The 27,373-nt window shown below is 38.8% G+C and overlaps 1 protein-coding gene across 19 annotated transcripts in view; it reads right to left on the bottom strand.

The window, feature by feature from the left end:
- RAD51B (RAD51 paralog B) overlaps nucleotides 1–27,373 on the bottom strand; it is a 452,264-nt gene that overhangs the window by 245,900 nt on the left and 178,991 nt on the right. For all 19 annotated transcript variants that reach the window (XR_014956026.1, XR_014956032.1, XR_014956030.1 and 16 more), the window contains one exon: nucleotides 12,138–12,234. Coding sequence is in view for 12 of the 19 variants with exons in the window: in XM_085582079.1 (XP_085438205.1) it covers nucleotides 12,138–12,234 (97 nt within the window). In the remaining 7 variants the exon portion in view is untranslated. The remainder of the gene's footprint in view (nucleotides 1–12,137; nucleotides 12,235–27,373) is intronic.

Here is a 27,373-nt window from a genome sequence, read left to right on the forward strand (position 1 = left end):
TGGCAGCCCAGACTTCAGTACAAATGAGCTTGTCAAATCCCATCGGCTAGGATTTGAACAGTTACCCTGCTGAAATGCCTACTGTTGTTTCTTGTGATCAAGTACTACCTGAGCTCAGTAACCACAAGTCAGGCTACAGGCATTAACAGCTTGTTATTAAACCCTCCTACTGATCTTTGGAAGTGGTCTGTATTGCCTGACTCACACAAAAACACACAAGAGAAAACATTTCATATTTTTGTTTAAGAAGCAAGTCCCCATTAGTGAATACTTCGGCACAGCAGTGTCAGACAACCATAAGAGTAGGTGTTGATCCCCCTCTAACTGCCCTGTGAATGCATCATTGGCACCTGCTCTGGTTCCCTGGGAGAATGTCCCTGCTCTGGCTGTGGCTTGATGACCAGCAATTAGCTTAGATTGTTCTGCCTTCAGGATGGCTTTGAGCGCTACTGGACAGCATGGAGCTAGCTAGCACCAAAATCTCTCGTTTAATTTCTTATAAAAGTTCTCTAGTTGATGCACTTCGAACAATAAAATAATGAAAAAACATGCAGTAAGCAAAGATCATTGAGGACTTGTTTCAAAATCTCAGTGAAAAGCCCACTGCAGATGCAGGCTGGAAGAAATTTGAGGTACAAAACTAATCTTATTGGAGGAGATGGTTGAAAATGGGGGTTTTCATGCTTTTAGTTTACTTGAAAAAATACAGGCCTCCTACACAGTATACATTCCCAGAACATCTTTGAGCCAAAAGCTTCAAACACTTGAAATAGAATTCTGTATTCGGATTACTTATAATAAATTTTAATTATGCACCATGCTGCATAATTTACAGTTCTTCCTTAGACCCAAATTACAAAATCCAGCCTTCTGTTTCGCTAAGCAAAACCAATAAACAATGAAATTTGACAAGTCAAAAATCTACTATTAAAAAAAAAAGAAATTTGAAAGATAAGCAAGGGAAGAAAAAAACTGGATGGATTCAGATATTTTAACAACTCTATAATTTATTTATTTTGCGTGCAAGACATCAAAAATTTTTCCCCATTCCTTCAAAGCTACAGAAGCATAGCTGTTGAAGCCTGAAATTGTAGTTCCATACCCTTTTGCTTTCAAATTAAACAAATGATCTCAGTTTTTGGAGCAGTTTTTGACTCCAGGCGAACTATGCCATTAAGAGAGTGCCAGAAATACATCTAATTGATGCGTGTCCCAAGAACAGCTCAAAAGAGGGTAGACATCCATATATAGATTTCAAGGAAATGACTGAAAAGCCACAGAACTTCAATGTATGTGTCGTATGTGAAATATAGCATATGAAAGACTCTATCAAAAGGGTAAATTCAGTTTGGGAGATATTAATCTGATTACCTAAGAGGTACTATGAATTGGATATGCTCCTTTGTGCACCAAATCCAACCTGGACAGATGGAGGAGACTTTATGCTCTATTTTCTGATGTGTAATTAGTGTTTAAGGGACAATCAAGTTATAGAGACAAAGTTTCAAACAATTTTTTCTTTTTTACTGTATATGTGCAGTGACCAGTAACAACAGATTTTCTGATCATTTACTTGAGAGGCTTACACAGTCCACAACTTGACTTCACTGTTCTCATTTTCAGTGTCATGCTTTCTCTGCACCCTCCTGACAGAAAATCCATCCAGCAACATCCTGAAACAAAGCACTTCACATAGAGCTCTGAAACTAGACTTGTGCAGACTGAATTCTCGGCTAATTTTATGCAATGCAGGTTTTAATCCAAATGATAGGCAATTTTAATACTTTTCTGCACCATAACTTCCTCTTCCCTTCTTGCTATCATTGGCAACTTTCAGGATATGTTGACAAAACTGTAAGTAAAAATAAATCACCTGTTGCAGGCTCTTCCCCGTGTTGGATTCATAGAACAATGCCACTGTCAAACTTTCATGCCAGTAAATTAACAAGACACTAGCCTTGGACATCACTTAGCTATTAAATCATGACTATTTTCCATTATGGTAATGAATGCTTTCAAAAGAACAAATTTGAAATCTATTTTTGATTTTGTTTATAAACTCCACTTAAAATTGCATCAAAAGAAGGCTTAAAAATCAGATGTCTAATTAGGACATCTGTTACATGTCATTTTATGCTAAAAAGGCTGTTTGCATGGCTTATCAAGCCCTTAGCCTTGCAGGATACACCAGCCATCACACAAGGCTCTCTTCTGTTTATTTCTCCATCAGCATCCCATATCCATAAGACTGTGCTCATATGCACAGGTGTGTGAAGAACAGAATTAGTTTTACAAAATAGAGGGGAAGGCTTAGCCCATCTCCACGAACACTACCCTATTAAATTACTTTTAACAAAATGTTTAATTATGTCAGCAGAGAGAGACAGAGATCAATCCTTTCGTTAACACAAGGAGTACTCAGGGAGAATGGTTTTGGAAAGGGTGGCTTGTGGCAGAAGTGGCAGCTGGTACCCATCCAGCAGCCGTGGCCGTGTCGGCCGCGCCACAAGGGCGCCAGGGCTCACTGCCAGCCAACTGACAGGGAAGCAAGATGGAGAGGGGAGTTCATGGAGAAAGACTGCAGCAGCGTGGGAGGACTATGACCTTTTGATCCCGAGATGTTCCTGATGTACCAAAGTGACATGTCAGCTCTAATAAGCTGCACACTCAGACTGGAGGCAGGGGCCTACAAATTACTGTGAGATCTGAAGGCATTTGTTGTGATGATCCTGGCCTGGATGGGGCATATCAGTGCTCCCTCAGCAGGACTATCTGACAGTCTACCCCAACAATTCCCAACCCAGGGGTTGTAACCTCCAGCAGGGTCACAGCCGCACAGAGTGGGGTCACAAGCCTGACAGAGATGTGATTGTTTGTGTTAGTCTTTAGGGTTGCAAGCTTGGCTGGGGTGAGCTCACCACCAAAAACAGAGGCACAAACCTGAACCATTTGGGAACAGCTGGCCTAACAGAAATTGCACTCAAAATCAACTTCCAGATATTAGCTAAAACATGCCCAAACTACTGCCTTGCATATCCATGTGCCAGCCTGAAACAAGGACTCCCCTGCCAGATATCAGACTGGCTCAAATTACACCTAAAGAATCATGGCTACACACTCAGTAGTAACATCTGGTTTGCTTTCTTTGTGACAAATTTTCCATTGTTAACAGCACAGCTATTCATATTTGAGCCATTGTTTTTTCTACCCTTCCTGGTGCTAGTTAGGCATCAGCTCATGCAGGAATATTCTGTAGGTTGCCTGAGGGACTGGAGCAACGGCAGGACATTTTAGGAGTGCAGAAATTAGTAAAAATATATCCTTCCTTTAGTTAAGCTCTGGGAATTTTCTCTACCATTTTTTGACCCATCTTCCTGTACTGCACTGCGACCACTTGGGTTTCTCTCCTCTGAATGCTTCTTCTTTTATTTTTTTAGTGTAAATGATACTATGAAAAGACTAGTAGAGTCCAGACTAGATTACTCTTGTTCAGGTGAAGCATGCAAAATCTGCTCATGCTCTCTATTTTAATTAAATTAAGAAATGCACCACTGTATACTGTCTTTTATTGTTGTGTTATGTTTGGGTTTCAATGTAATGTTTTAGGAGCAGACTGTCACTGGGAAGAAGTTCATTCACATGACAGAGCACCCAGCTTCAACCTCCAAAAAAGGCTAACAGGTTATAAACTTCCATCATGTAAGACAATAAATTATTATTGCAATAATAAAGCAGGAAATAGACACAAATTAAGCAGAAACACCAATGTGCTCTTTTTACGATTAAGGGGAATCATCAATCTTAGAAACTGCCTGAGATTAACAAGGAGTCACTTTTTTCAGACATCCTGCAGTAAACCCAGAGGAAACCCAGCTGGAACTGCAACTAGAATATAGGCATGAGACTCTAAAACTATCCTCAGTCCCCTCACCCTCACCTTCCCTTTTGGTATAGCATTTGCACCTCAGGTCAATCTTAACTGCTTCAAGTTCTGCAGGTGAGCCATATGTTTCATGTAATGCCACAAGCCAAATGTAATTCCCACAGTGATGTTTTCCCACGTATCAAAATCCTTCTGGTCCCTTCCAGCTCCCTCAGCAGAAAGATCCAAACATGGTACTACAAAACTCAGTTTTAAAAACTCAGCTACAAATTGCTGAATATTTTGTCCCCGGCCTCTGTACAGATTTAAGGATAACTCACAGTGAGTAAAGACAGAATTTAATTGGTCATTGTGCACAGGGGAAAGTGGTGTTTAGCTCTTTCTTACCCCTGAATGCAGTTTTTTACAATGTAATTTGAAAGATAAGGTCAACCAACACTGAGGTGCAATTTGTAGGGCCACAGAAGGAATTCAATCCAAGCCAGGCCTCATGTTTCTGATTCAAACCACTGATTTACAGGACCACAGTAAAAAGTTCTGTACTCACCCACACTGAAATATGAGTTAACCTTACTTTTAAACATTTTTAGGGCATAAGGAAATGACCAACTGCAAATTCTTACAGTACTTTACACCTACACACCATCAACTGAAACTCAATGACTGACCCATGCATGTTCTCAAGCTTAATGCAGTTACAGGAACACAGGAGTAAGCTGATGTGTGCAGCAGATTCATGGAAACCCATCCTATTTTGCACTGGAAGGTGCAGCACGTACTCATTTGCACTTTTTCTCAGTGGAAGTAAGATATATAACAGCTGGGAGGCAGCAACTTCTAACCACTCAACTATGACTGTAATCACTTCTGTTATTGTGCTTCTTATTATACTGATGAATGATCCCCAGCAAATGTACCTGAAGGGTTTTTGGATTACAAATTGTTGATTAATGATTCTAAGTTACATCACATCTTCAGAAAGAAACCACAATAAAGCAGTAAAACTTTGTGCACTCTCATCATGGCAATCCAGGTATGAGGAATGGAGATTCTCTTAAATTGATATATAGAGGTCTTTGAATGCTTCTGCTGACAGTTTTCAAACTTTCTGTAGTCTAGATCAAGTGATTATGCATATGTCATTCAAGTTGGAACTTCCACAGACACAGTCAGTGACACTGTTTTACTGAGAGATTTATCTTTTGATGAAAAAGCCGTTAAAATTTGGCTGGATGTTATTATGTCACTACTTCCCACTTGGTGAAATATAGCATCAAAATTAGTACAGGCAAACATGGCAACTGTTATCGTGAAATCTAACTGCTCCACACCACCACAACCCTGCCTCCTGCAGAAAAAAATCAGGGTATAATTTCCCCTAATGGTTAATATCATTTGTTCCAGGCCCTGTAAGGATGGTGCTCTTCCTTGTGCTGTTCTCTTCAACCAGAAGAGAAGGTCTTTTTTCCTTCCACTGAAGCACAAGAGTGCAGATTCTACTAAGAACACAGTTACAAGAAATGTGAATATAGAGCAAACACAAGACTTGAATCCTATTTTGAGAAGATTTGTTTTTCCCTACAACATATATTAATGAGCTTAATCAAGGTTGCTCTTCTTTTTGGTGCCCTCTGTTTACCTATCCTGAAGTGGATGTACTGTGTTGTCTTCAGCAGGTAAAGGAACATGAGCTCCTTCTCACCTTTGAGAGTATGTACAGCTAACCATGTTTTTTATGAAAATTGATGAAATAGCTCAAAGACAAAATGAAGGAATAAAAAGCTTCCCACAGAATTGTTAGCTGGTTAAAAGGATTACAGGGTCTCTGCTGGAGCAGATTTTTAAAATGTAGCTGAGACATGAAGAGCAGCAGCAGAATAAAGAATTAAAAAGAAACAACTCCAGCTGTTTCATTGCTGAGCTTACATGCACTAGAACCAATGATTTAAGCAAATCTATCAAGTCTGACGTCAGAGATGCCCAAGGGTCAGACCTGGAGGCAAAATCCTGAGAGCTCACTGAGTTCTTGTGTGCCATCATGGAAGGGTTCCTGATGTTGGCCCTAAATGCCGATTAAACCTTCAGGTGAGAAAAGTAATTCATATCAAAGCAAACACAGAGGCAAATCTCACTATGTTTCCCTGTATCATCAAGACTCTAGTGAAATCATGCAGCAAAAGCTATACTGCAGCACCTCCCTATCTCCATAAGCCATAAACCAGTAAGAGAACTGCATTAGAGAATCACAGAAAGGGTAAGGCTGGAGGGCACCACAGTGGGTCATCTTCTCCAACCTCCCTGCTCAGGGTCATACTAGAGCACATTGCACAGGACTGCATCCAGATGCTTCTTAAATATTTCCAGTGAGGGAGACTCCATAATATCTCTGGGCAGTTTGTTCCAGTGCATGCTCACTCACACAGTAGTTCTTCCTCATGTTCACATGGAACTTTCTGTGAATCAGTTTTTGCCCATTGTCTCTTGTCCTACTGCTTGACATCACCAAGAAGAGCCTGACTGCATCCTCTTGGTATTCTCCCTTCAGGTATTTATATACATTGATGTGGGCCCTTCTTTACAGGAATGTGCTTTTATTTTTCAGGTTCACACCCACATACTAGTCTCAGTTGGGAAATTTACTCTTCAGTATGCATAGACATGGCCTAATTTACAGAGCATTCAGCTCAAATATTAAAGACCTAAAACATGGCAAACTGTTATATTTTCCAATGCATTTAAATTCCTATCATTCTGGAGAATTTCACAAGGACATGAAGTATTCTGCATAAGCTTTAAAACTACATGGAGGAAGTGTTTTAGAAACTTATTTAACAGCAACTTGATTCATAAACTCACAGTTCCTGCAAAACAGGTATGTTTATGCTTTACAGGAGATACTTTTTTATTTTAATTAAGTCACCCGTGGGTCCAACTCTAAGCATTAAGTATATACATAAATCAATAAATAAACAAATATGAACCAACCAAAAGCCTTGATCACTGGGGGCTCCTCAGTTCATTTAATAATTCCTTCAGTGTTTTTACTCCATTTGGCATCAGGACTGAAAAAAAAAGATTTGAAGGGAGAGAAGTAATAAATGACAGAACTGATCTTACTGAGATAAAGAGAAGGTCAATTCGTTATTTTCCCATAGAAATATTGAAATATTAAGGAAAATAATAATACTTGAAGTATCCAGTTCTGAGCCCCTCAGTTTAGGAAGGATGTTGAGACAATTAACTGCATCCAGAGGAGGCAATGAGGCCAGTGAGGGGCTTGGAACACAAGCCCTGTGAAGAACAACTGAGGGAGCTGGGGGTGTTTAGCCTGGAGAAAAGGAGACTCAGAGGTGACCTTATCACTCTCTACAATTGCCTGAAAAGTGGCAGTCAGGTGGAGGTTGGTCTCTTTCTCCAGGCAGCACTGACAGAACCAGAGGTCAGCATCTCAAGCTGCATCAGGGGAAATGTAGGTTGGATATCAAGGAGAAGTTTTTCACAGAAAGAGTGATAAAGTACTGGAATGGTCTGCCCAGGGAGATAGTGGAGTCACCATCCCTGCAAGTGTCTAAAAAAAGACTGGATGTGGCATACTCAGTGCCATGGTTTATTAAGGTGTTAGGGCTGGGTTGGACTCAATCTTGAGTCTCTTCCAACCTAGTGATAATGTGATTAAGGAAAAAAAAAATTGCTGAATAAAAATAAAGCCCCAAATTTAAAAAAAGGTAAACTGAGGCTGGAAGAATAAAACAATTTAACCACAATTTGTCAAGAGATCAAGGGCAAAGCAAGGAAAAGAAGCTGACAATTCCAGCTTCAAACCTCCCATTTCTAAATGAGAGTAGGAAAATCCTGTGGGTGGGAGATATGGTAGCTTAGTATTCTCCAGTCTTCACAACACAAAAGCCTACTTCTGCTCAACAGCTTAAAAGAACTCAACATCAGAGCAACAAAGATGAAAAGGTCAGACTAAACTCATTACTCACACTGTGCACTAAAAATATACAATGCTATGACAAACCACTTGATGAACACAAATGGCAGAAGACTGAACACTGGCCTCCCCAGAGTGCAAGTTTAGAGACAATTTTAAACACAAAATAATTCTGACTTTTTCAAACAAATACACAAATATTTGAAAGTACTAGCTGAGACTGAAGAAGCCCAAGACAGCATTCTGGTTTGTTGGTTTTTTTTTTTTTTTTTTTTTTTGCTTGACACTGTGCAGGGTGGGAGGAGGATACTGTTCTTGGTCATACCAACACGCCCCTGAATTTTTTCCATGTTTTTTCCATGAAAGATGGAGTTTGGCTTTGATGTGTCTTAGAGGAAGTTAGAGCTTGCAGCTGGCAAACACAATAATAGCATAGGCACTGGTGGACTAGAAGGTACCTCAAGTAGTTTATCTTGTCCTATCTCTTTGCAGCACACAAATGAAACACAAATTTCCCTGTCCACTTAGCGCCAAAATACACAGGTTTAGAATTAGTTTCTAAAGACTTTTTATATTGGGTAAAATTTAGTCATGTGAACTTCACAAAAAAGCACAAATAGTCATAGACACAGGTAATGTGTTTAAGAAAACCCACTAACAGTCATAGAAAATATTTCTACTGTTCATGAAGCCTAATGCAGCTGGAACTTTTTTTTAAAGTAAGATATTTTAATTGGGTAATAGCTTTGTTTTGTACTTAAATGATAAAGCATTAGTTCTTAGGGTACTCCTGGGCTTGTCTGACCACCCTAGCAATGTAAAATAACTTTAGGCTTCTCCAAGTTGTCTTTGACTGGAAGAACTAAACAGAGGCTATTCACAAAGCCAGAATGGAAGGGAAAGAACAACGTCCACCATCATCTGCCAGACTATCCCCTTTGATGATACGGTTTGAGAGATGGCTATGTAAAAATGGTGAAGTTACAAGTAAAAACTGAGCTTGGTTCCTACGGAAGAAGTGACAGCATCAGATGTCTGAGGACTTTGGAGCTAGAGAAAAATATTATAAATCCTAAATTCTTAAATTGATAATCTGACAAGTATGTAAAGGCCAAATGAATGCAAGGAGTAAGTAGAGAAACTTCAGTATTTTATCACTTTATTTGTGGTAAACTATGCAATTTTTTTGTCTATCTGGAAGCAGAAGTATGCACAGATCTGGGAATTTAGCTAGACCATTATTAAATAACCATTTCCTACAAGAAATACCAACAAACAGTTCATGAATTCTTACATTGCTACATAAGTGATGGGATTTTACAGCCAGCATTGCTTTTATAAATCCATTAATGTTCTCATAAAAATCTAACATATTTTTAGGACACAAGTTTTCATGCACTAGATTACAACTTTACAGAAGACAAACTCTGAGCCTGAAGCAGCTTGACAATGTCCTTTCAGCTTGTTCATCAGATTAACTTTCTGTCACACATCAGATGAACAGCTTCCTTGGTTTCTTGCCTAATCTAACACATAACCCAAGCAATTCTCGAGCACAATCAGAAGCAAAAACAAAGGACATTATAACATTCCACTTCTTTCTAATAGCACATTTAGTTTGAAATTTTCATTTCTGCCTCTATCTAAGAAAGATTACCCTTTTAGCAAACCATTTATAGTGAAGGGACTCTGATTTCAGATAGGATTAAAACAACATATTAGACATATACAAACCAAGCAGTCTGAGTTGCTAACAGGACTAATAATGTGTTATGGGTCCTTTCACATCTAGGTCACTGGTTCAAATTCAGCTTTAGTAGGTGATGAGTGACATGGAGCAATGAGGTAAGAACCCAGTCACAAATCTGGCCTCTTATCCCTGACTCTGCAACATATACCCTGTGCACTTGGGCTACTCACCTAACTACTCTTTCCTGTAAATGAGTAGTAAGTATTATTACTATCATACCAACTGTAGAAGACTAATTAATTTAGCATTCTGAAAGTAATTATCAGAAGTTTATTGATGCTTTCAGGCTGTTCAAGCACTAACATCCAAATACATTAAGGGGGAGCTTTCTCAGGACAGGTCAACACCATGATGTTAAAAGAACCCACCGAAACACACTGGCCACACCTGTGTCTTTTGCTAGGAAGATAAACATGGAAATCAGATGTTGAATGACTCCAAAATTTACTCACAGATAGACAGCAGAGGTTAAAAATTATGAAAAACTAAATCCAGAAGCAGCCATTTTACAAACAAGACAGACCTAGGGAGAAAAGCCTGTAGCGTGGAGATCCACTGTATTCTTCCATTAGACAACATGGTAAGTAATTGCCATATCAATGTTAGTCAAGAAAGGAGGGAAGGGAGAAAAGGGAAGGAGTTTATCAGCCCTACATCCCTTGATAAAACTTGAATTGCCAAAGGAGCCTGCACTGCTGATGCCTGTACTGTTCTTGATCTGTGGCAAAACAAATGTTTCCATTTTTGACAAGTGTGAAGCTGAGTCATTTTGCTACTTCAGATCCTTAATTAAAAAAAGGAATGAGAGCAATAAAGGAATAAAACACAGAGCACCAATATATTTTAACTCATTCTTAAGCTAAAAGGTGAAAAGCAGTGGTGGTAGTTTAGGCACAACATGACAGATTCATTAAAAACCTGTAACTGCTAGAAAAATCATTAATGCTGTCTCTTGCATAGCCCTGATTCTAGAATATTCTGGAACTACAGCTCATATACAGCACTGAGAATTTTTCATATGTGCTGGGAAATTCAGAAACATTTCAACTATTCCATGTGTTTTTCCTAAGTATCTTCAAATATTTTAGCCACAGGACAAACATGTTTTACTTAAAACATATTTTGTCATTACTCCCACATCAGAGTCAGCTGTGCCTTTCTTTCCAGAGAAAGCTCATCCATAGCAATTCTAATGGACAAGGAGAAGCACAAGCACTGTGATCAAGACAATTTAATAAGACAAGGCACAAAAACTTTGTGCCAAGAAGCAAATTATAAAGGTAAAAAGTTATGCCTTTATCTTCCAAATCTAGCTACCATATTTCAAATCTTTCTGTCAGAGGTAGGGAGCAGTATTTGAGCCATGTACTTCAGAGATACTTTGGCAATAGGTGGAACCAATAAAAGCCACAAGCACAATTCCAAAATTATTTAATGGGCCATAGTTTGCCAGACTCCTGTTGACAAAATTATGAAGTAAACACATCAATCAGTGTTAAGGCATTGCACTGCAGTTACTCCCTGACATTCTGTTTAAATCTAACTTCAACCTATTTCCCTTGTCCACTGAAATGAGAAATAATGTCAGTTTTAACCACTGCTTAGTTTTATTTTTGCCATTGAGCTGTACTTGTGTAAAGTCAGACAAGCTTGAGACAACCATGTGTGATCAACCAGAACACAGAGAAGCTAATCAGAAAACACCAGAAAGTGAAGCAAGGAGATAAAAAGGGGAAATACCCATCTTACATGAAGTGGAAAGTCTACATGCAATTATCATGCCTTTGCAAGAAAGATGAGCATTGCTTTGCATGACATGTGGGTCTGTGCATTAACTGAACACTAAATAAATTTTCTGCATCTGTCCCTCACAAGGGTACTCTGACTATTCTTTGCAAGTGGGGAAAACTGAAATTATATATTACTTTGTAAACCTTGATTCAGAATTATATTTTCTTCTTAGAACACCAAGTCCTCAGTATTACTCAAAAAAGTGATTTTCTCTAATCATGCGCAGAAAACAGAAGCACAAAGATGTGAAGCAATATATGGCATCACAAAAAATCCTCATTCAGACAACAGAGAGATGCAGTCTGAGGCACTGTACTTGAAAACCAAACAAGTGCAATTCAAGGAACAGGACTGAGGATCTGCTTTCCTTCCTTTGTGAGCAGTCATTTCTCCTTGGAATCTACAATAATCATTAGATAAGATGAAATTTGCAGACCCTAGCCTGTGTATTTCCTCTTGTAGCAGCTTTAGAAGACTGACAAAATAATGCTTTAAATGCATGTGAGTGATAGTACAATGCTGAGAAACTGACATGGCTCAAAAATACATTCTCAACCTTTAGGAAGTGTCTGATCCTTTTAGCAACTCCACATACTTTCTTTTTAATTATAAATGGATTTTCAGAGAAATTGGAAAATAATTTTGATTCAAGACTGTGTTAGGTTAGATGTGACAAACTGACTCTCTCTCAGCCCTCTGAATTTCAACAGAAGACTTCAAGTTACAGCGTGGATTTGTGTCTGTGTAGAGTTTCAGTTCTGATAGAAGGGATTTCTTACCTTCAGACAGGGACAAATCATCAGCTGGAGACACCAGGTCTGCCCAGACCCCAGGGCCACTGCTCAGTGATGTGGTAATCTGATTCGTCAAGATAACCTGCAAACAGACAAGAAGAGGGGGATGGGAAATTAATTTTTGTAGCTACTGGAAGGCAGAGAGAAGCCCAGGGCTGGAATCCTCCAGGCACAGCATCGAGATGAGCCTCTATTCTGATCTTCAGCAAAGTCAGTCCTCAGAACATTCTGAACTACCTGCAGAAACTGAATGAGCCAATTGCAGGAAGTGGAGGAAAAGGGATATTGTTAAAAAGATGAAATATTGAATAACAGTATGTTGATACATACAGGTGCCTTAAATGAAACTACTGCTCTGAAGAGCTTAATCTTTTGCACATATTCCAAGAACATTTTGATGCTCCTTACAAAAACCCATCATTTTCTTCATAGACAAATAGGAAATGTATTTTCCAAGTAATTTCCACACAATTGACTTTTTTTTTGGCTGAAATAGTGCCATGGAGGAAAGTGGGGTAGGGGTACACCCCCATTGATCTGAAGCACAAAAGTACTAAATGTTACAGGGCTATCTTTACAAAAGGGGAGTTTTTAGTGTTTTACAGGATCACAAGATTCTGATGACAAAACTATAGTACCCACAGTGCTCTCCTGTGACAGCATGAGCAATAGTCATGCATACAAGACATGAACAATTTCTTGCACCTTTGACCACATACTGGTCTTTAGTAACAGAGAATATTAAGGAAACAGTGCAAATATACAGAGAAGAACATAGCTATAGCCACAGTTATCTTGCAATGCTTTGGATCTCTAAGCAGCTACACTTTTTGCAATAACAGTTGGTTCTCCACTTTGCTGACTGACATAAACCTCAATTTTTTTTTTAAAGAACCAAAATTATTCTTCTACTGAGAGCAGACAAACTCCAAACAAACTCTTTCAAATTAATGGCCTGTCTTCAGCTGTATTTGACACAGGAGAAAGGGAGAAAGAATTCTATACTTTGTTGAATGCAGTTTCGCTGGAATTTACTGGAATAAATTAGCAGATTACCATTGCTAAAAGGAAGAGGAATTTCTCTGCCTTCCCTCCACTGCTTGTTCCTCCCTCTGATCATGGCTTCTTCCTCCTTTCCAGCACTTTCAGCAGTAAGATGTGACACACTTTCCCCTTTCTTTTCCCATTGTGAGACCCCACACAAGCTGTGTCGGACCAATGAATTGTAACTGTGGTGGTGCTGCAGGGTATTGTGTCTTCTTCAGGCAGCATGACACGAGGTGCCAGCAGTATGATGGAGTATGTGACCTTTACAAGACTCCACCTCACTGCTCATGCTTGCCCACCCAGCTCTGTGCTTGCAAACAGGCATGATGCTGCCTGAGAGCTTTATGGACTGTATCAACAGCATTAAATTGAGAAGTGTGCAAGTCAAATCTTCACTTACTCAACAGGAGTTCAAGACCTTCAGAACTCCATAGGGATGCCCCTGATATTCATCTGCTATTGACTACAAGCTCTGAACAAACTTGAGCTAGCTGTGATCATTCTGCACAGCTTAACCACAGGATGCACCTTTTGGGACTGGGCATTTATGATCACTGCAGTGAACATGGACATGGTAGATAACAGCCTTGCTTGGTCACACACCTCAGCTAAGGTACAACTTGCAATACTGCTAACAGCAAACACACAAGAAACACATTACAGCACTCTGCTGTTTCCCCTAGAGTTCTGTGTGCAACTATAAGCACCCAAAAGCAGATAGCAAAGGGTCTGGTAAACAGAACTCCTTGCTGACGCTGATGGCTGACTTGCTCATAAGATTACAAGGTGGGATAATTCAATTTATTAACAAAGGAAAAGAAAAGTAATTTTTCCTTTTTTTCTTGCTAGGAGATACTTCTCTTCCATTTTAGTGAGCTAGTTCATCCTTGTGATTGAATGGGCATCAAAACCAGTTTAAGGCAAATGAAAGGAGTAGGTAGCCAAGAGTCAGTAGGGATAAGGAAGGATGTGAGACCTTTCCTTCTTGAAACCATTCTCACTTTGTTTCCACTGTGTCACAAAAGCCACAGACACACATATCCATAGTATCCAGCACTAGAAAATGTGCTGAAATAGAGCACACTAACAAACTTATACTCACATGTACTGGTGAAGTATGAAGTTTTCATTGGCACACTTTGCAATGATCACATTATTAACAAATATCAAGCTCTCTAAGTGATTCAGTCACCCCAGACTCGTGCCAAGATAATCTTTGTGCTGTGCCATCACATATTTTATTATTTATGCACCACATTTTAAAGAAATGTTACCATGATTAAGGAATGTTTTTAATAGAAAAAAAATACCTAAGCACACTATATTTCATATTGCTTTCCTTCAAAGGAAACTAACTTTGAAGGCTTCAAAAAAAAAAAAAATCAAAAGAAAAATGAACAAGAATGCAACTGCTTTTTTTTTAACTCTTCCAGATTCCTCCTTAACCAGGAACTCCACAGCACTGTTAGCTGTGAGACTGAAAGTCTTCTTCATCTTTTACGCTTAACTCAAGCTATGCCTCTGAACTTAGATTTCCATTTCAGATATATTCTTCAGTAACTATTTAATACTAATATCTTAGATTCCCTGCTATACTGCTTAAAAAAAAAATCAGTTTAAAAAAGCAAAGTCCTACCCAAGTAAATGCCCCTCTCTGACTTGTTCTGAGGATGGAAATTAAGCATATTCTGAGTTCTGTGACTTCACTGACAGCTACACATTTGCTTAAATATATATCTAAGTACTATCTTGAATAAGTGCACTTCCTCATATGAAGCCATATATATACAGAATGTTTATTTTGGAATTAATTGAAAATTATTCCCTACTTTTCCAACCCTGCAGAACCAACATAGATGCAGCTCTCCCATAAGACGAATTCAGCCGCAAGACGAGGCTGTTAGCTAAGCCTCGGCATCCCATTCCCTGTCAAACTCCTGCAGCCTCACCTACTGCAAAATTATTTAATCAGGTACAGGTATCCCTATTATCATATTTATACACACACACACACACATATATGTATTTTCATGTATCTTTGTGCAACTCCTATAATACAGTTTGAACCTCACTTAGTACTCCAAACTCCCACTAACTCAAACATGCTGTGGGTCACTAACAAAAGGAAAGAGCTTGTTCTCTGCTACAATTATGAAAAAACAGGCATTCAGATTCAGCAAACTCCTCTGAATAGATACATTTTCAAAACTTCAACCATATGCCCTTACTGGAAAGTACCAAGTTTTATTTTTCCATGAGTAAAACTTTGGTCACGAATACTTTGGCAGTGAAAAGTGCCATTTAAATGAGACCATACATTTTCAGCAGTCACCAGTCCTTACAGGCATTCAACCTGAAGCCCCAAATACTGGCATCACATGACTCCAGTGGCACATTTAAAGAAATTTTAATTTTTACCCAAAGTCTCCTTCATGAATCTGAAAAACATGCTTACATTACATTCTGCTATCTTTTGAAACAGTTAAACATATTCAGAGAGTTGCAAATAGGTGCTTGAGGGAATGGTTAAACTTGTGTCTGATATGGAGAGAACACCCAGGCAAACAAAGGAGATCTGGTGCCAAACAGCTCTGTGACTTCCTGGTGAGGAATCACATTTGTGCATGGACAGCATCAGCTGAGTCTCACACATTGCTTCATACATGTGTGCACAACATAAAATGCTGTTTTTGATGTTAATTATGCTGTTTCTCACAAACCACCAAAACGATGGTCTATGTTAGTCTGATAGGTGCCACACTTGAGAGAAACTACCTGCTAAACAGTGCTTGGAAACAAGCTGGGCTGTCAGTCCAAGCAGACTTACTAGAGAGTGCTTTGCACTGAACTAGCAATGGCACTTCTTCAACTCTTCATTGTAGATCTGCCGTTAATTTAACCTGTTTAGCACAGGAGACCTGCCAGGTCCTCAGGCTAAGCAGGTAAGGAAAATTTGCCTCTCTTGGGGTTCTTTTGGACAAGTACCGCACATCTTACCAGCCAAGCACAGCCTCCTCTCAAGAGGTTCAAATCCAGTCATATGTTTATTAACTTCCAGCAGAACACTCAACAGTGAGAATATTGCAACACAGTATTTTGATGCTATCATACCAAAATACACAGTATTTTAATATATATTGTATTTAAAAGACACCCAGTATTTTACAAGGTTCTCCTATTTCCAACATCAACTAATGGAACAAAATATTTTCACTGCCTCTAAGACTCACAAAAAGCCATCATACCTCTTCATACACAAATATGTCCCGACATGTGCAACAAGTAAAGAAGTTTTGCTATTGCTTTTCTGTTCCTACTTCATGATGAACAAAGGGTGTAGGGATTCTTCAGTCAGCAACTGTGTCTGAATGGAAAACACTCTCCACTGCTAAAAGAGGGGAAAGAAGAGTCAGCTAGACAGCTCAGTAACACTAGAAACTTGCTTTAATGCAGTTTCCCATGGAGTTCAATGAACCACTGCCTTTAACTTTCAGCCTATTCCTTTGCCATTGGTTAAGAAAGCCATTTAACAAATGAAAATTTACAGTCTTCAGCCTTCCAACTCTGACAGAATTACCAACTCTTTTGGAAATTCACTCAGATTCAGATTTCAAAATCCTTTCTGGGAAGAAGTCTACTACTTAAAATACCACACAAATGATGGACTACACAATTTACAAATATTTTACTTTTAATTGACTGCGGCATAGCTACCTCAGATTGCAAAATAACCCTATCTAACCATTAGAAGTGTTATGACAGCAAGAAGAATTAGAAAACCCAGAGATAAACACAACAAGACAGTGGGAACACTTTTTCAACTTCCTAATTGTAGACATGTTAAAAAACCCAGAACTTCCTCCTCTGATTTCTTTCTCACTTTTTATAGGTGCCAATATCTGGAAAAATAAATGGACACAAGGATTTCTCAAGGCAAACAGCACTCAGGTTCCAGTCAGATCATTGTTACTTCTAAGATTTAATCTAGAAGTCAACAACAATGTTAATATCCTATTAAAATCTTTATATGCTGTTGTGAAAACAGAGCCACCTTCCACTGATGTGATTTCAGCAGATATTAGAATAGTAAAAAAAACCCTTAAAACTCACAATGCCCCCATTTATTTGGAACAGCAAAGTTCCTGCATATGCAGAAAATCTCTGCAGGTCCTGGGAGAGACTTGGCCTAAGAACTTCACACAGAAGAATAAGCAAACTATTTTTTGTTTGGTTATTTATACAGTACAATTTTTCAAGTACTCCTCCTGCCCATCCTAGACCACACTGAAATTACAAAACCTGACTTTGTCATCCGTGTAAATCCAGTTGAGTAAATAAGCCATTTTCTGTAAACTTGTGGTCTCAGCCTCCTTGTTAGCTTATTGCAAAATTAAAGGGAGCTCAGAGCAGAACTATCAATCAGTAACCAGCAAAGGTAGAAAGTCTTCTGGAATGTACCAGAAGGCAAAAAACCACACTATTTCATGAAGTGGCTGTTTGTTAACAAAGAATGAAGCAGAAATCCCCATTTTGTATGCAACACTATTTAGGAAAATTCTTATTAAAGGCTTCCTATTGAGCTGGGAGAGTAAGCACAAGAACACTTGCAATAATCCCACATTACTCCACCCATATTAGCCCATGAATTTTGTGGTTTTCACTGTGCCCAGGAAACATCACTAGCGAGCACCAAGTACAAGTGACAAGTCAGTGGGGCTGGGATGATGACCCTCATGCTGGAGGAGAAGAAAAGGAAGTTTTACTGATCCCCAGCCAATCTTCCTTCTGATCCCTGACATGGTACCTCTCTCCCTTTCCCTGAAGAACTGAGCTTTTAATGAGGTATTCATGTAATAGCTCAAAACAATAAAGGACAGTGCACCAAGCAATACCACAAAGCTGGATGGAGCTGGCAGCAAGACTGAAAACAGAAAAAGAGAACAGTGAGAAAAATGGGATGAAAAATCATGCTTCAAATAGTTGTGAGAACCACAGCCTTCTCCTTGAAAACCTGTTAAAGATCCCCAAGACTGGCATCAGTCTGCTCAAGGAAGAATCTTAAATTACCACTATCTGTGACACTAACAGTATTCGTGACCTTCATCTAAACTACACACTGAAATTGCTTTTTCTTCAACTTCTGTTTCTTTGAGGAGATTTTCTTCAGCATCAGCGGTCATTTGACACAAAATCTGTCAAAAGTTGTGCAAGACCTCAGCAGAACTTTTTCTTAATATTCACAAGGAATAAAACATGCTTAAAATGGAGCATTTTTGGTGAAATCATGGAGTTACAAACAGAAAAAAGAAAGGCCTGAATGAATTACCAAGAGCTCCTAACCAAAACACAAGTTTTCAAGAGAGAACGTCAAGTGCCTACAGCTACAGCAGCACTTGAAGCCAGTTACTGCTCCACTGGGCCTCACCTCACAGGAGACTGGCTTTTAGTGAAAAAAGGCTCTGCACAGTCAGACAGCTCTGGGCTCCAGGACCAAATTAAACATATTTACATCACAACTATTATAATGACAAGAGATTAAATATATATACATATTTTCATTCTTAGAAAATGCAAACTATTTTGGCTCACACAAACCAAATACAAAGAAAAAAAAAAAAACCCGCAACCGTTTATCATCTTATATCCAAGCAAATCACCACACCCACCCAATACTTATCCCACTTGGTGTCTTGTATTCCTAAACTGAGCAGCCACCAGCCTCAGCAGCTCAGGTTTCTGTGGGGAAGAATGTAAATAATGTCAAATACTCTATAAAGCCCAGATATCACAAGGAAAAAAAAAACTTCTAATACATGAAATTCCCATATTCAAAGTCAAACACCACTTCTGGTGTTTAATCAAGGCCTAAGATACTCAAAAGTACCTTTGCATGTTTTACTAAAATGGTTTTAGCACAAAGCTGCTTCACTGCAGGCATGACCAATACACAAATGCCCACATTTGACAATTGTTGCTAACCCAAATCAGCTGAAAGACAAAGTACCCATTACAGCCATCTTGCCTATAACATGACAGAACAGGCTGGTAACAGTGATACACAGGCTGGAGGGAAGCAGGGGGATGTTTTCAGACACACATAGCAGCTACCCTGACTGAAGGCAAAGTCAAGAGCTGTTAGAATTCACATCTCAACCAATGTTACCAGAAGTTGGCGTAATTCCCTAAATAACAGATATATACACATAAACCACTGGAAGCCTATTGAGAACCACTTCCTAATCCCATATGCAATGTATACTCCTACAAGTGCTGGCCCTGCCTCAGAGGAATTTCAACTGCACCTATTTTCATCAGAATCCAGGGGAAAAAAGTAAAAGCAATTAAACAGCACAGAAACAAGAAAGCACATTTCTCTGGAAGGCTCACTAACACCTTTTAAAATATTAGAGATCTGTTGATCAGGACACATTCTTGGCTAGCTGCAATCCTATTAGAGCTCTTAGGAGAGAGAGAACTTGCAGCTCTTGTTTTGCCATGGTATCTCTACCCAAACTTCTCCTCTTTCATCCTTCAATGAGACAATTCATAGCAGCAGAGGTGATTTTATAGTTGTTGGATTTCATGAGGCATAAACAGGACTTGGAAGAAACCAAGGTATCTTTCAGACACTAGCCACTATATTTACATCAAACTTACTCTGCTTTGCAGAGGAAAAGTACAAAGTTATGCAATTCTATTCCATAAGCCTTTGAAGAAGTGTCTGTTCACATCTCTGCCAGCTGCTTAAAAAGCATCACAATGAATTAAAACTTCCACCAGAAGACAAAAAAGTAACAAAGCAAAACAAAAGCATGCTGTTCTCAGGCAGCTACAGGCCTTCAAATTGAAATAGCTACCACCCAGCAACAGCCTGAGGTCTTTAGCCTTTCCTACTCTGTGAATGAGGAACGCAGCCAACACAAACACAACGTTCAAAATCCCCACCACAGCAGCCCTGTGCCGTGCAGCCCAGGAGAAGGGTTTGTGTGCCTGCAAGGCCTTCCCATCCAGCAGCCTGACAGACCTGTTTGCAGGGATGTGCATCCCCCAGCAGGAATGGCCACCTGCCTGCATGTCCTGCCAGGGGCCCCCAGCTCCCTGTTCAGTTCCAGCAGATCTTCCTCTCCACCCCCCCTCCAGCCCCTGCTTAACGATGCCTTTCAGAATTGAGCTTTTACTGTGGCCCATCTCTAGCTACAAATCTCCTGTTTGTAGCTAGAGATGGGCCACAGTAAGAGACTGCTCTGACTCTGGCTGAGGAAATACAAAATACCTCACAGGAAATCACTGGAATCCACAGGCAACTTTTACAGCCAAAACCTGCTTCACTCTAACAGTTGCCTGGAACACCAGCAAAGTAGTACAGAATTTCAGCTCTGCACTGGCATGTTCCAGATTGAGAGGAGAGACATCTCCTACACTTTCATAAGACTGCAAGGAAGTAAAAATTTATGCTCACTTTTTTCCCAGTGAAAATCTAGTTAAGTTTATTGGCACTAGTTAGTTGTCATTGGCAGATGAAAACAGACTGAAGGCTCTTTACTATCACTTCCTGTGTGTTCAGACCTTCTGCCATGCATCTATCCTGCTTTATCCAGCACTTCAAATTTCCCTAGATTTACACAAATACTTTGACATTAAATCTCACTACCTTCTAGTGGAATAAATGTATTGTTACCCCTATTGTACAGACAGATGCACAGACCCTAAGCAAACTGACTACCAAAAATGTTTACTACCATTTCTAAACCCTGATTTTAAAAACAGAGTTAAAAGTTGGAAAGGGTCATTCTCTCCCCAGCCACTATAGAACAACTCAGGACTATCTAGTGTGTACCCAGCAAAATATATATTTACAATTCTTATCATACTTGAGTTTTTTTATATCTGTCTATACTTAGATTTTTCCTAACAACTCAATAAGAATATGATGTAATTGGAGAAGTGTCTATTATTCATTACTAAACTAATTAAATACTCCTAACAAGGTCTACTTAGGGCTCATGGCCTATTTCAAGTTGATAATTAGTATACCAGCATTTTTATTTCATTTTGATGTCTTGACAAGCCCATCAGAAAGACCATTTATACTACTATATAAATGCAGGTCTAGAGCGATATAGCATATAAAGCACAACTTCATGTCATTAATTCCATCACATCCTTTCCAAGTAGTTCCTTCAAGTCTTCAAGGCAGTGGGTCACAGGAGACTCACAGAATCTTGGATACAAACTGAAACAGCTCAATGGCCTACTGTAATTTACAGTTTTGCTGAACAGTTTTAAAAACACTTTCCCTAGCTCCACCTTATCCCACATCATGACCCTATGCCAACATTCTTAAAAGGAGAACAGTGTTAGTGTAGACTGCTGCTTGGTATCTTGTGGAAGTAGCAGAAAGCACTTCTAGGATGTGCTAGAATATTTGTTCCCCTTGTCCATTCATTAAACTTTACATGCAGGTAACTGCAACCACCAATCACATGGTTTACTTTTTTATGCACAACATCAGCACCACAGAAACAGAGCAAATATTTTCTAGCCTATGGTTATGTTAGAACACAGAATGTTTTAACCAAACCTGTTAGAAAAGTTTTCTTACTGTGTTATGACCTTTCACTGAACACATTTCAAGACACAGGATTTTTATACTTGTCTAATGGCTATGCTTAGATAATAATGTAGGTTTTATTCCAGTGTATGTAACGGTCAGTAGGTTTGAAGTATAGAGTAACAGGGAATTTGGATATATAACTCCACCCTCCCATTTGCCCAAGCTATTTGACAGGTCTATAGAGTATTAAGATAGTAAGGGATACTGCACAGAAGCCTGACAACCAATAACTTTTACAAAACAAACTAGACACTGACTGTCGCAGCACATACTGCAGCTGTGTCGGCCACACTACACAAAGTATCATCACACATTTTCAGAAAGCTTCAACCCAAACAGAGTAACACCATACCTCATCAGAAGGCTTCAGGTGGCTGCCCATAGAGAGTAACATCGTGTCACTTCAGAAGGCTTCAGGTGTCTGCCCTTCTCGTTCTTTAGGCCAGGCTTTTATCCCCTCATGTCCATGCAGTGCCCCTGTGTGCCCTCTGCTCCCTGTGGAGGTTGGGCAGTGCCCGAGCCCTCCATGGCTCATTGCTGCCAGTGCTGCTCACCTGCTGCTCACAGCTGTGCCCACTGGGGATGGGGCTCGGCCACTGCACCACTCCCATGACCACAAACTCTGTGCCTACAACTATGGCTGCTTTAGTTAATGCTGTGTTCCTGCTGATTTTAAAGTTCAGTTATCAAACCTCTATAGCTGTAATGGCTGTAAAAAGTAGAAGTCATACAGAAAACAAAATACCCAGATGCTGAAACAAACAGCCTCTCAAGTTGCTATCAGCTTCCCTTCTTTCTGAGTCAGTGCCCAGAAAGGTATGAAAGAACAGGTGAGAATGAATTAGATTAATTAGATATCTACAAGCTGCAGATCTCTATTAACATTTCATTTTATACATTTTCATACACCGAATTGCATTTACACCTTTAGAGCCTAACCTACAGTTTAGGCAATAATCTTTCTCTGCCAGAAATATTTGTAGTATTACAAAACCATCAGTAGCTTCGGCCTCCCTTAAAATGCAACAATACAAAACACACCAGTCTGAACACTGGGTAGTACTTCTCTTCTGTACCAGTGACTGTTTTCACAATCAACATATTTTAGGCCAATTGGACTGAAAGTCGAAGTTTTGCCACCTAGCTTTTTGAGCTTTCTAATATATCAACATACCTCTAAAATGCAGTAGAATATTTTTTTGCAAAAGAAGATTACTTGGGTATATTTTATCAGTCCCCTAAACCTGCAGACTTAGACAGTTAAGAGTATTAACTTTGACATTTTTCCTCTTTAATATTCAATACATTTTATAAACTAAGATATTCTGAAGAAAATAAAAATAAAAAAATAAATGTAACCTATAAAAAAGACACAGTAGTGGACTGTGTTACAAAGTTTTATTACCACTCTTTGAAGACTGCTATAGCATTTTAGCAAGACTTGTTACACAGTAGTAAGATTATCCTACCACAAAAGCACATTAAAATAAAAAGGCAACTAGTTATAGAAAACTAGTTTATAATGAGACAGGAAAAAAAGTATGCCCAAATATGTATGTGTATAATTATTTTCCAAACATGTCAGATCTGATATCACCCAGAGAAAATGAGAGGGGGCATATATCATCCAAGTTTCTTCTTGCCAATATTTGGGGGAAAAAATAAAATTCTGTGGCCTAAAACATTCTGGAATTTCAGCGGCACTGAAATGCTGAAAACTGAAATTGTTTTCAGTAGTAGTACTATCAATTCAATAAAGATATTTTTAAATTGGCTATTCCTTGGATCTAGTTAAAGCTAACTATAGCTTGTTTTACAATAAATTTCTCCTCAAAAAGTTACTTATGTTTTTCTATTTAAAACAATCCCTATCTGCTGTTACCAAGCCTTAAAATTCCATGCATGAAAGGAACATCATGTAATGGATAGACTATACTCCAGCTGCCTCTTAGACTTATCTCCTCTTCCAGAACATTAGATACCCACTTCACTGTAGAAAGTAGCCTGACAAGGTAAGTTCTTATTTTGAATTTTATTCATATTACTCAGGTTTTTTTCCAGACTATGTAAGATTTATTGCAAGTCTAGTTTTATTGATCCTAAAGGAGTTACACCAAAGTGAAATGATCAGAGATTTGTCTCTGCTCAGCTTCATCCTTTTGTGCATAAATACATTCACAGAGAAACAATCAGTTCAGACTTTTTTCTCTTCTTATTAACTCTTCACCTCAATTAATATTCAAGCGAGAACAGGAGAAAGCAGAAGTCCAACTGCATGTTTTCTAATCCTGGTTCTAAGGTTAAGTAGTAAGTAGCTTCAACTGCTTACAGATACAATAAATTCTTTGTGCCCTATTTTCAAAGTAGGCTTAATGCCTACCCCATAAGAGTATTGTGGGATTTGGTATTTTGCTTTCCTAATGCTTTGAACTCAGTGCATGAAGTGTGATTAAAATCATGGCACACCACCACAAACCACCCTGTGTTCCCAGAGTCTTCCAATGAATAGCTGGGCAACATCTAAATACAATTTAGCAGTAATAGTTGACCTCTGTAGGTTCTATACATGGGCTTGTTGACCTTGACTTAACTCTTAAAACTTCCCTCCAGAAAACCCACTGGCTTTTTTTTTTTTTCCTTTTGGCATTTTTGGCTGGGGCAGGGGGTTGATGTATTTTTTTAAATCCTTCACCTTTGCTTGAGTTGGGAGTGAAAGCATCACCGGTTTTCACTACAAGTTTGGGAAGGGTAAATCGGAAAAATTCCTCATGGCTCAACTTCTGGTATGTTGTACGACATTCTGTAAAGTATTAGCACTGTATTTAAAACAGAGGGAAAGTTACAGATGCCAGATTATTATTTAGATATTGGCTATGAACTGTGTTCTTGGATAAAAGTTTGGTCTCTCTTGAGCTTACTGAGGGTTTAAAGAGCTGTTTAATAGAGCAGGGAGTAGTTCCAGAACAGCAAAGACAACAAAATAACAGCAATGCAGAACAGCTTCAAATCAGCCCCGTACTAGTTTATTTTCTGAACTGGATAACTCAGATAATTTGTGTGACAGTAAAAGGCAAATAAACAGTTATTCTTTAAGGTGTTACAAGATCAACAAGTACAGACTTTGGACTACTTTTAAAACACAAGGCTCAATAAGGAGCTGTATATATCAGAATAAGCAGCACAAAAAAAAAATATTCTGTTCCTCTCCACAAAAGCACAGGATAAAACACACACACAGAAAGATCAGGTCAGTGCTTAAATAAAATACTCCATCTCAGATGTAAAAGCTGACTTTTTAACAGGCTGGAAAAAACATCAGTGATGACATAGATTTCAGTCCAAACTCCATCTCAACAGCCAAGAAAGAACCATTGCTGAGGAAACTGCAGCCTGCAACAGCTCACCAAGAGCTGTGTCCGCATGGAAGTTTCCAAGAGAAAGGGGAAGAGGCACAAATAATTAAATAGAAGGCATAATTTACAGAAAACAAATACAAACTTCCTCCAGGAATGAACACTGCCTGGAATAACAGCAGCAAATATAAATGGGAGGAACAGAATTGGCACATCTAGAATATGGCATGGCAAAGAGGCTTGAAAACTGCTGCTTTGGAGACAAAGTGCCTGCTTCAAGTTTCAGAACACTTGAAAGAATGACGCGATAAATAGAAAAGCCATTCTCACCAAGCAAGAAGCCATCCACTCAGCAGTACAGACTGAGAACTGTTCTTGCAATGACCATCACAAGAAAGACTTGCCATTCATTTTGCCACAGTTTCTATCCTGATTACAAATAGCAAGAGCCAGCCTCAAGAATAAATGCAGACCCACTGCAAACCAACACATCTAAATGCTTCTCAATTTGATAAAAATGACCACTGCCTAAATGGGTCACAGTAGCCCAAATTCCACAGACAGTACTAAACTACAAGTTTTGTAAAACTTATTTCTGAAATTCTGTACAGATAGGATCAGATTTAGATGACTACAAGATAATCTAGATACAGATAGTTGCCAACTCCACCTTGCCAATGTGCAGCATTATTTTGGGGGGACCAAAAAAAAAAGGAAGACATTTTATGCAAATGAACAAGGTCAAACAATATTCATTCTTCATTTTCCTTAAAACTTGTAGTACTTTGAGTATAAAAAGGAAGAATTAATAATGCATTGTATAGGACTGTATTCTTCTTCGCATTCTGGTTTGTGTCATAAACAGATTCTCTCCATTCTTGGAGATTAAATTTTTTCATAAGCTCCTGTAACATTGAAACAACTACTGTAAGAGGAGTACATGAAACACTTCAGATGACCATGACTGTGGGAATCATAGTGAAATCTTGAGAACTTGTAACACAAAGTAGAAAACAGCTAACTAATAGCTCTGTTTGCACTACAAATCTAGTTTACCAAGAAGTCTAGCCATGACACAGTTCAATTCTGAAGCCTACGACCATAATTTTATAACATACACATGTATACATAGCATGTGCATTTCTTTGTCCCAGATCTGGATCATGTCAGAGGCTTGTCCAGGCATAATCACTCCCTTCCCAATTCCTCTGTCCCAAGTCAAACCAGAGCTCAAAAAATTCCCTGCCTTGCAGTGCAACACTGTAGGCTGGAGAAGGGCAATACTATTCAGCTCTGTGCTAGCATAATTCCTTCCATCTCCCCTCTCAAACCAGGGACACAGCATTGAAACATAAGCAGAAGAATGCAGCAGAGCTATGCTTGCCCAGTAATGAAAGTATTTTGCTAAACCTGCCACTCTGCCCTCCTGCACAGCTGCTTTCTTTGCCTGCATCTAAAACTGGCTGTGCAGAAGATAGAAAAGTATAAATTGATGCAGAAACCACCTTCAGATTGAATAATAATAGTGCAGAATTCACACATATTTCTAGAAAACAAAACATCAAAATAAAGAGAGAAAAGAACCAAAGAACAATCTGAACAAAAATTCCTACTCAAGACAACACTTAAGCATGTACTCAATTTAAGGTATATACTTAAAACGCTAATTAAAATATGTTTAAGTACTTTCCTGAGCTGATATCAAAGAATTCAATGAGACATTGATGCAAAAATTTGGCAGTATTTATAGCATTTTATTTAATACTGGAATGCAAAAAATTATTTAAAGACAAATTGCCGTATGAGATAGAGGCTGTCTGTTATTGCAAGTCTAAGTTGCAGCCAGGCTGGCTACTACACTCTGGAATTGCAGTCATAAGAATTAGTACTTCAAAGAAGAAAAGTATTCTAGCAGGACTGGAAGATGGACAGAGATCACAGAAACAAGGTGTTTTCAAGAAAGTTTTACCAAGTAAATTTTGAAATATGCATTTTTAAAAATACATATACATTTACCATACCACTATTAAGAGCTTATTGGAAATGGTGTCAAATTAGAGGATGTAGCAACATAAAAAGATTTAGGCAAGATTTTATGCTTAAAAAAAAGTCTATGGAACAAAAATCAGTATCTAGCTACAGAGGAGGAAGTAGGTTTTGAGTAGATCACAGTAATACTACACTGAACAAAGAACAGATAATGTATT

This window comes from Lonchura striata, chromosome 5 (assembly GCF_050655825.1).
Source record: "Lonchura striata isolate lonStrDom1 chromosome 5, ASM5065582v1, whole genome shotgun sequence".
Lineage (NCBI taxonomy): Eukaryota > Metazoa > Chordata > Aves > Passeriformes > Estrildidae > Lonchura > Lonchura striata.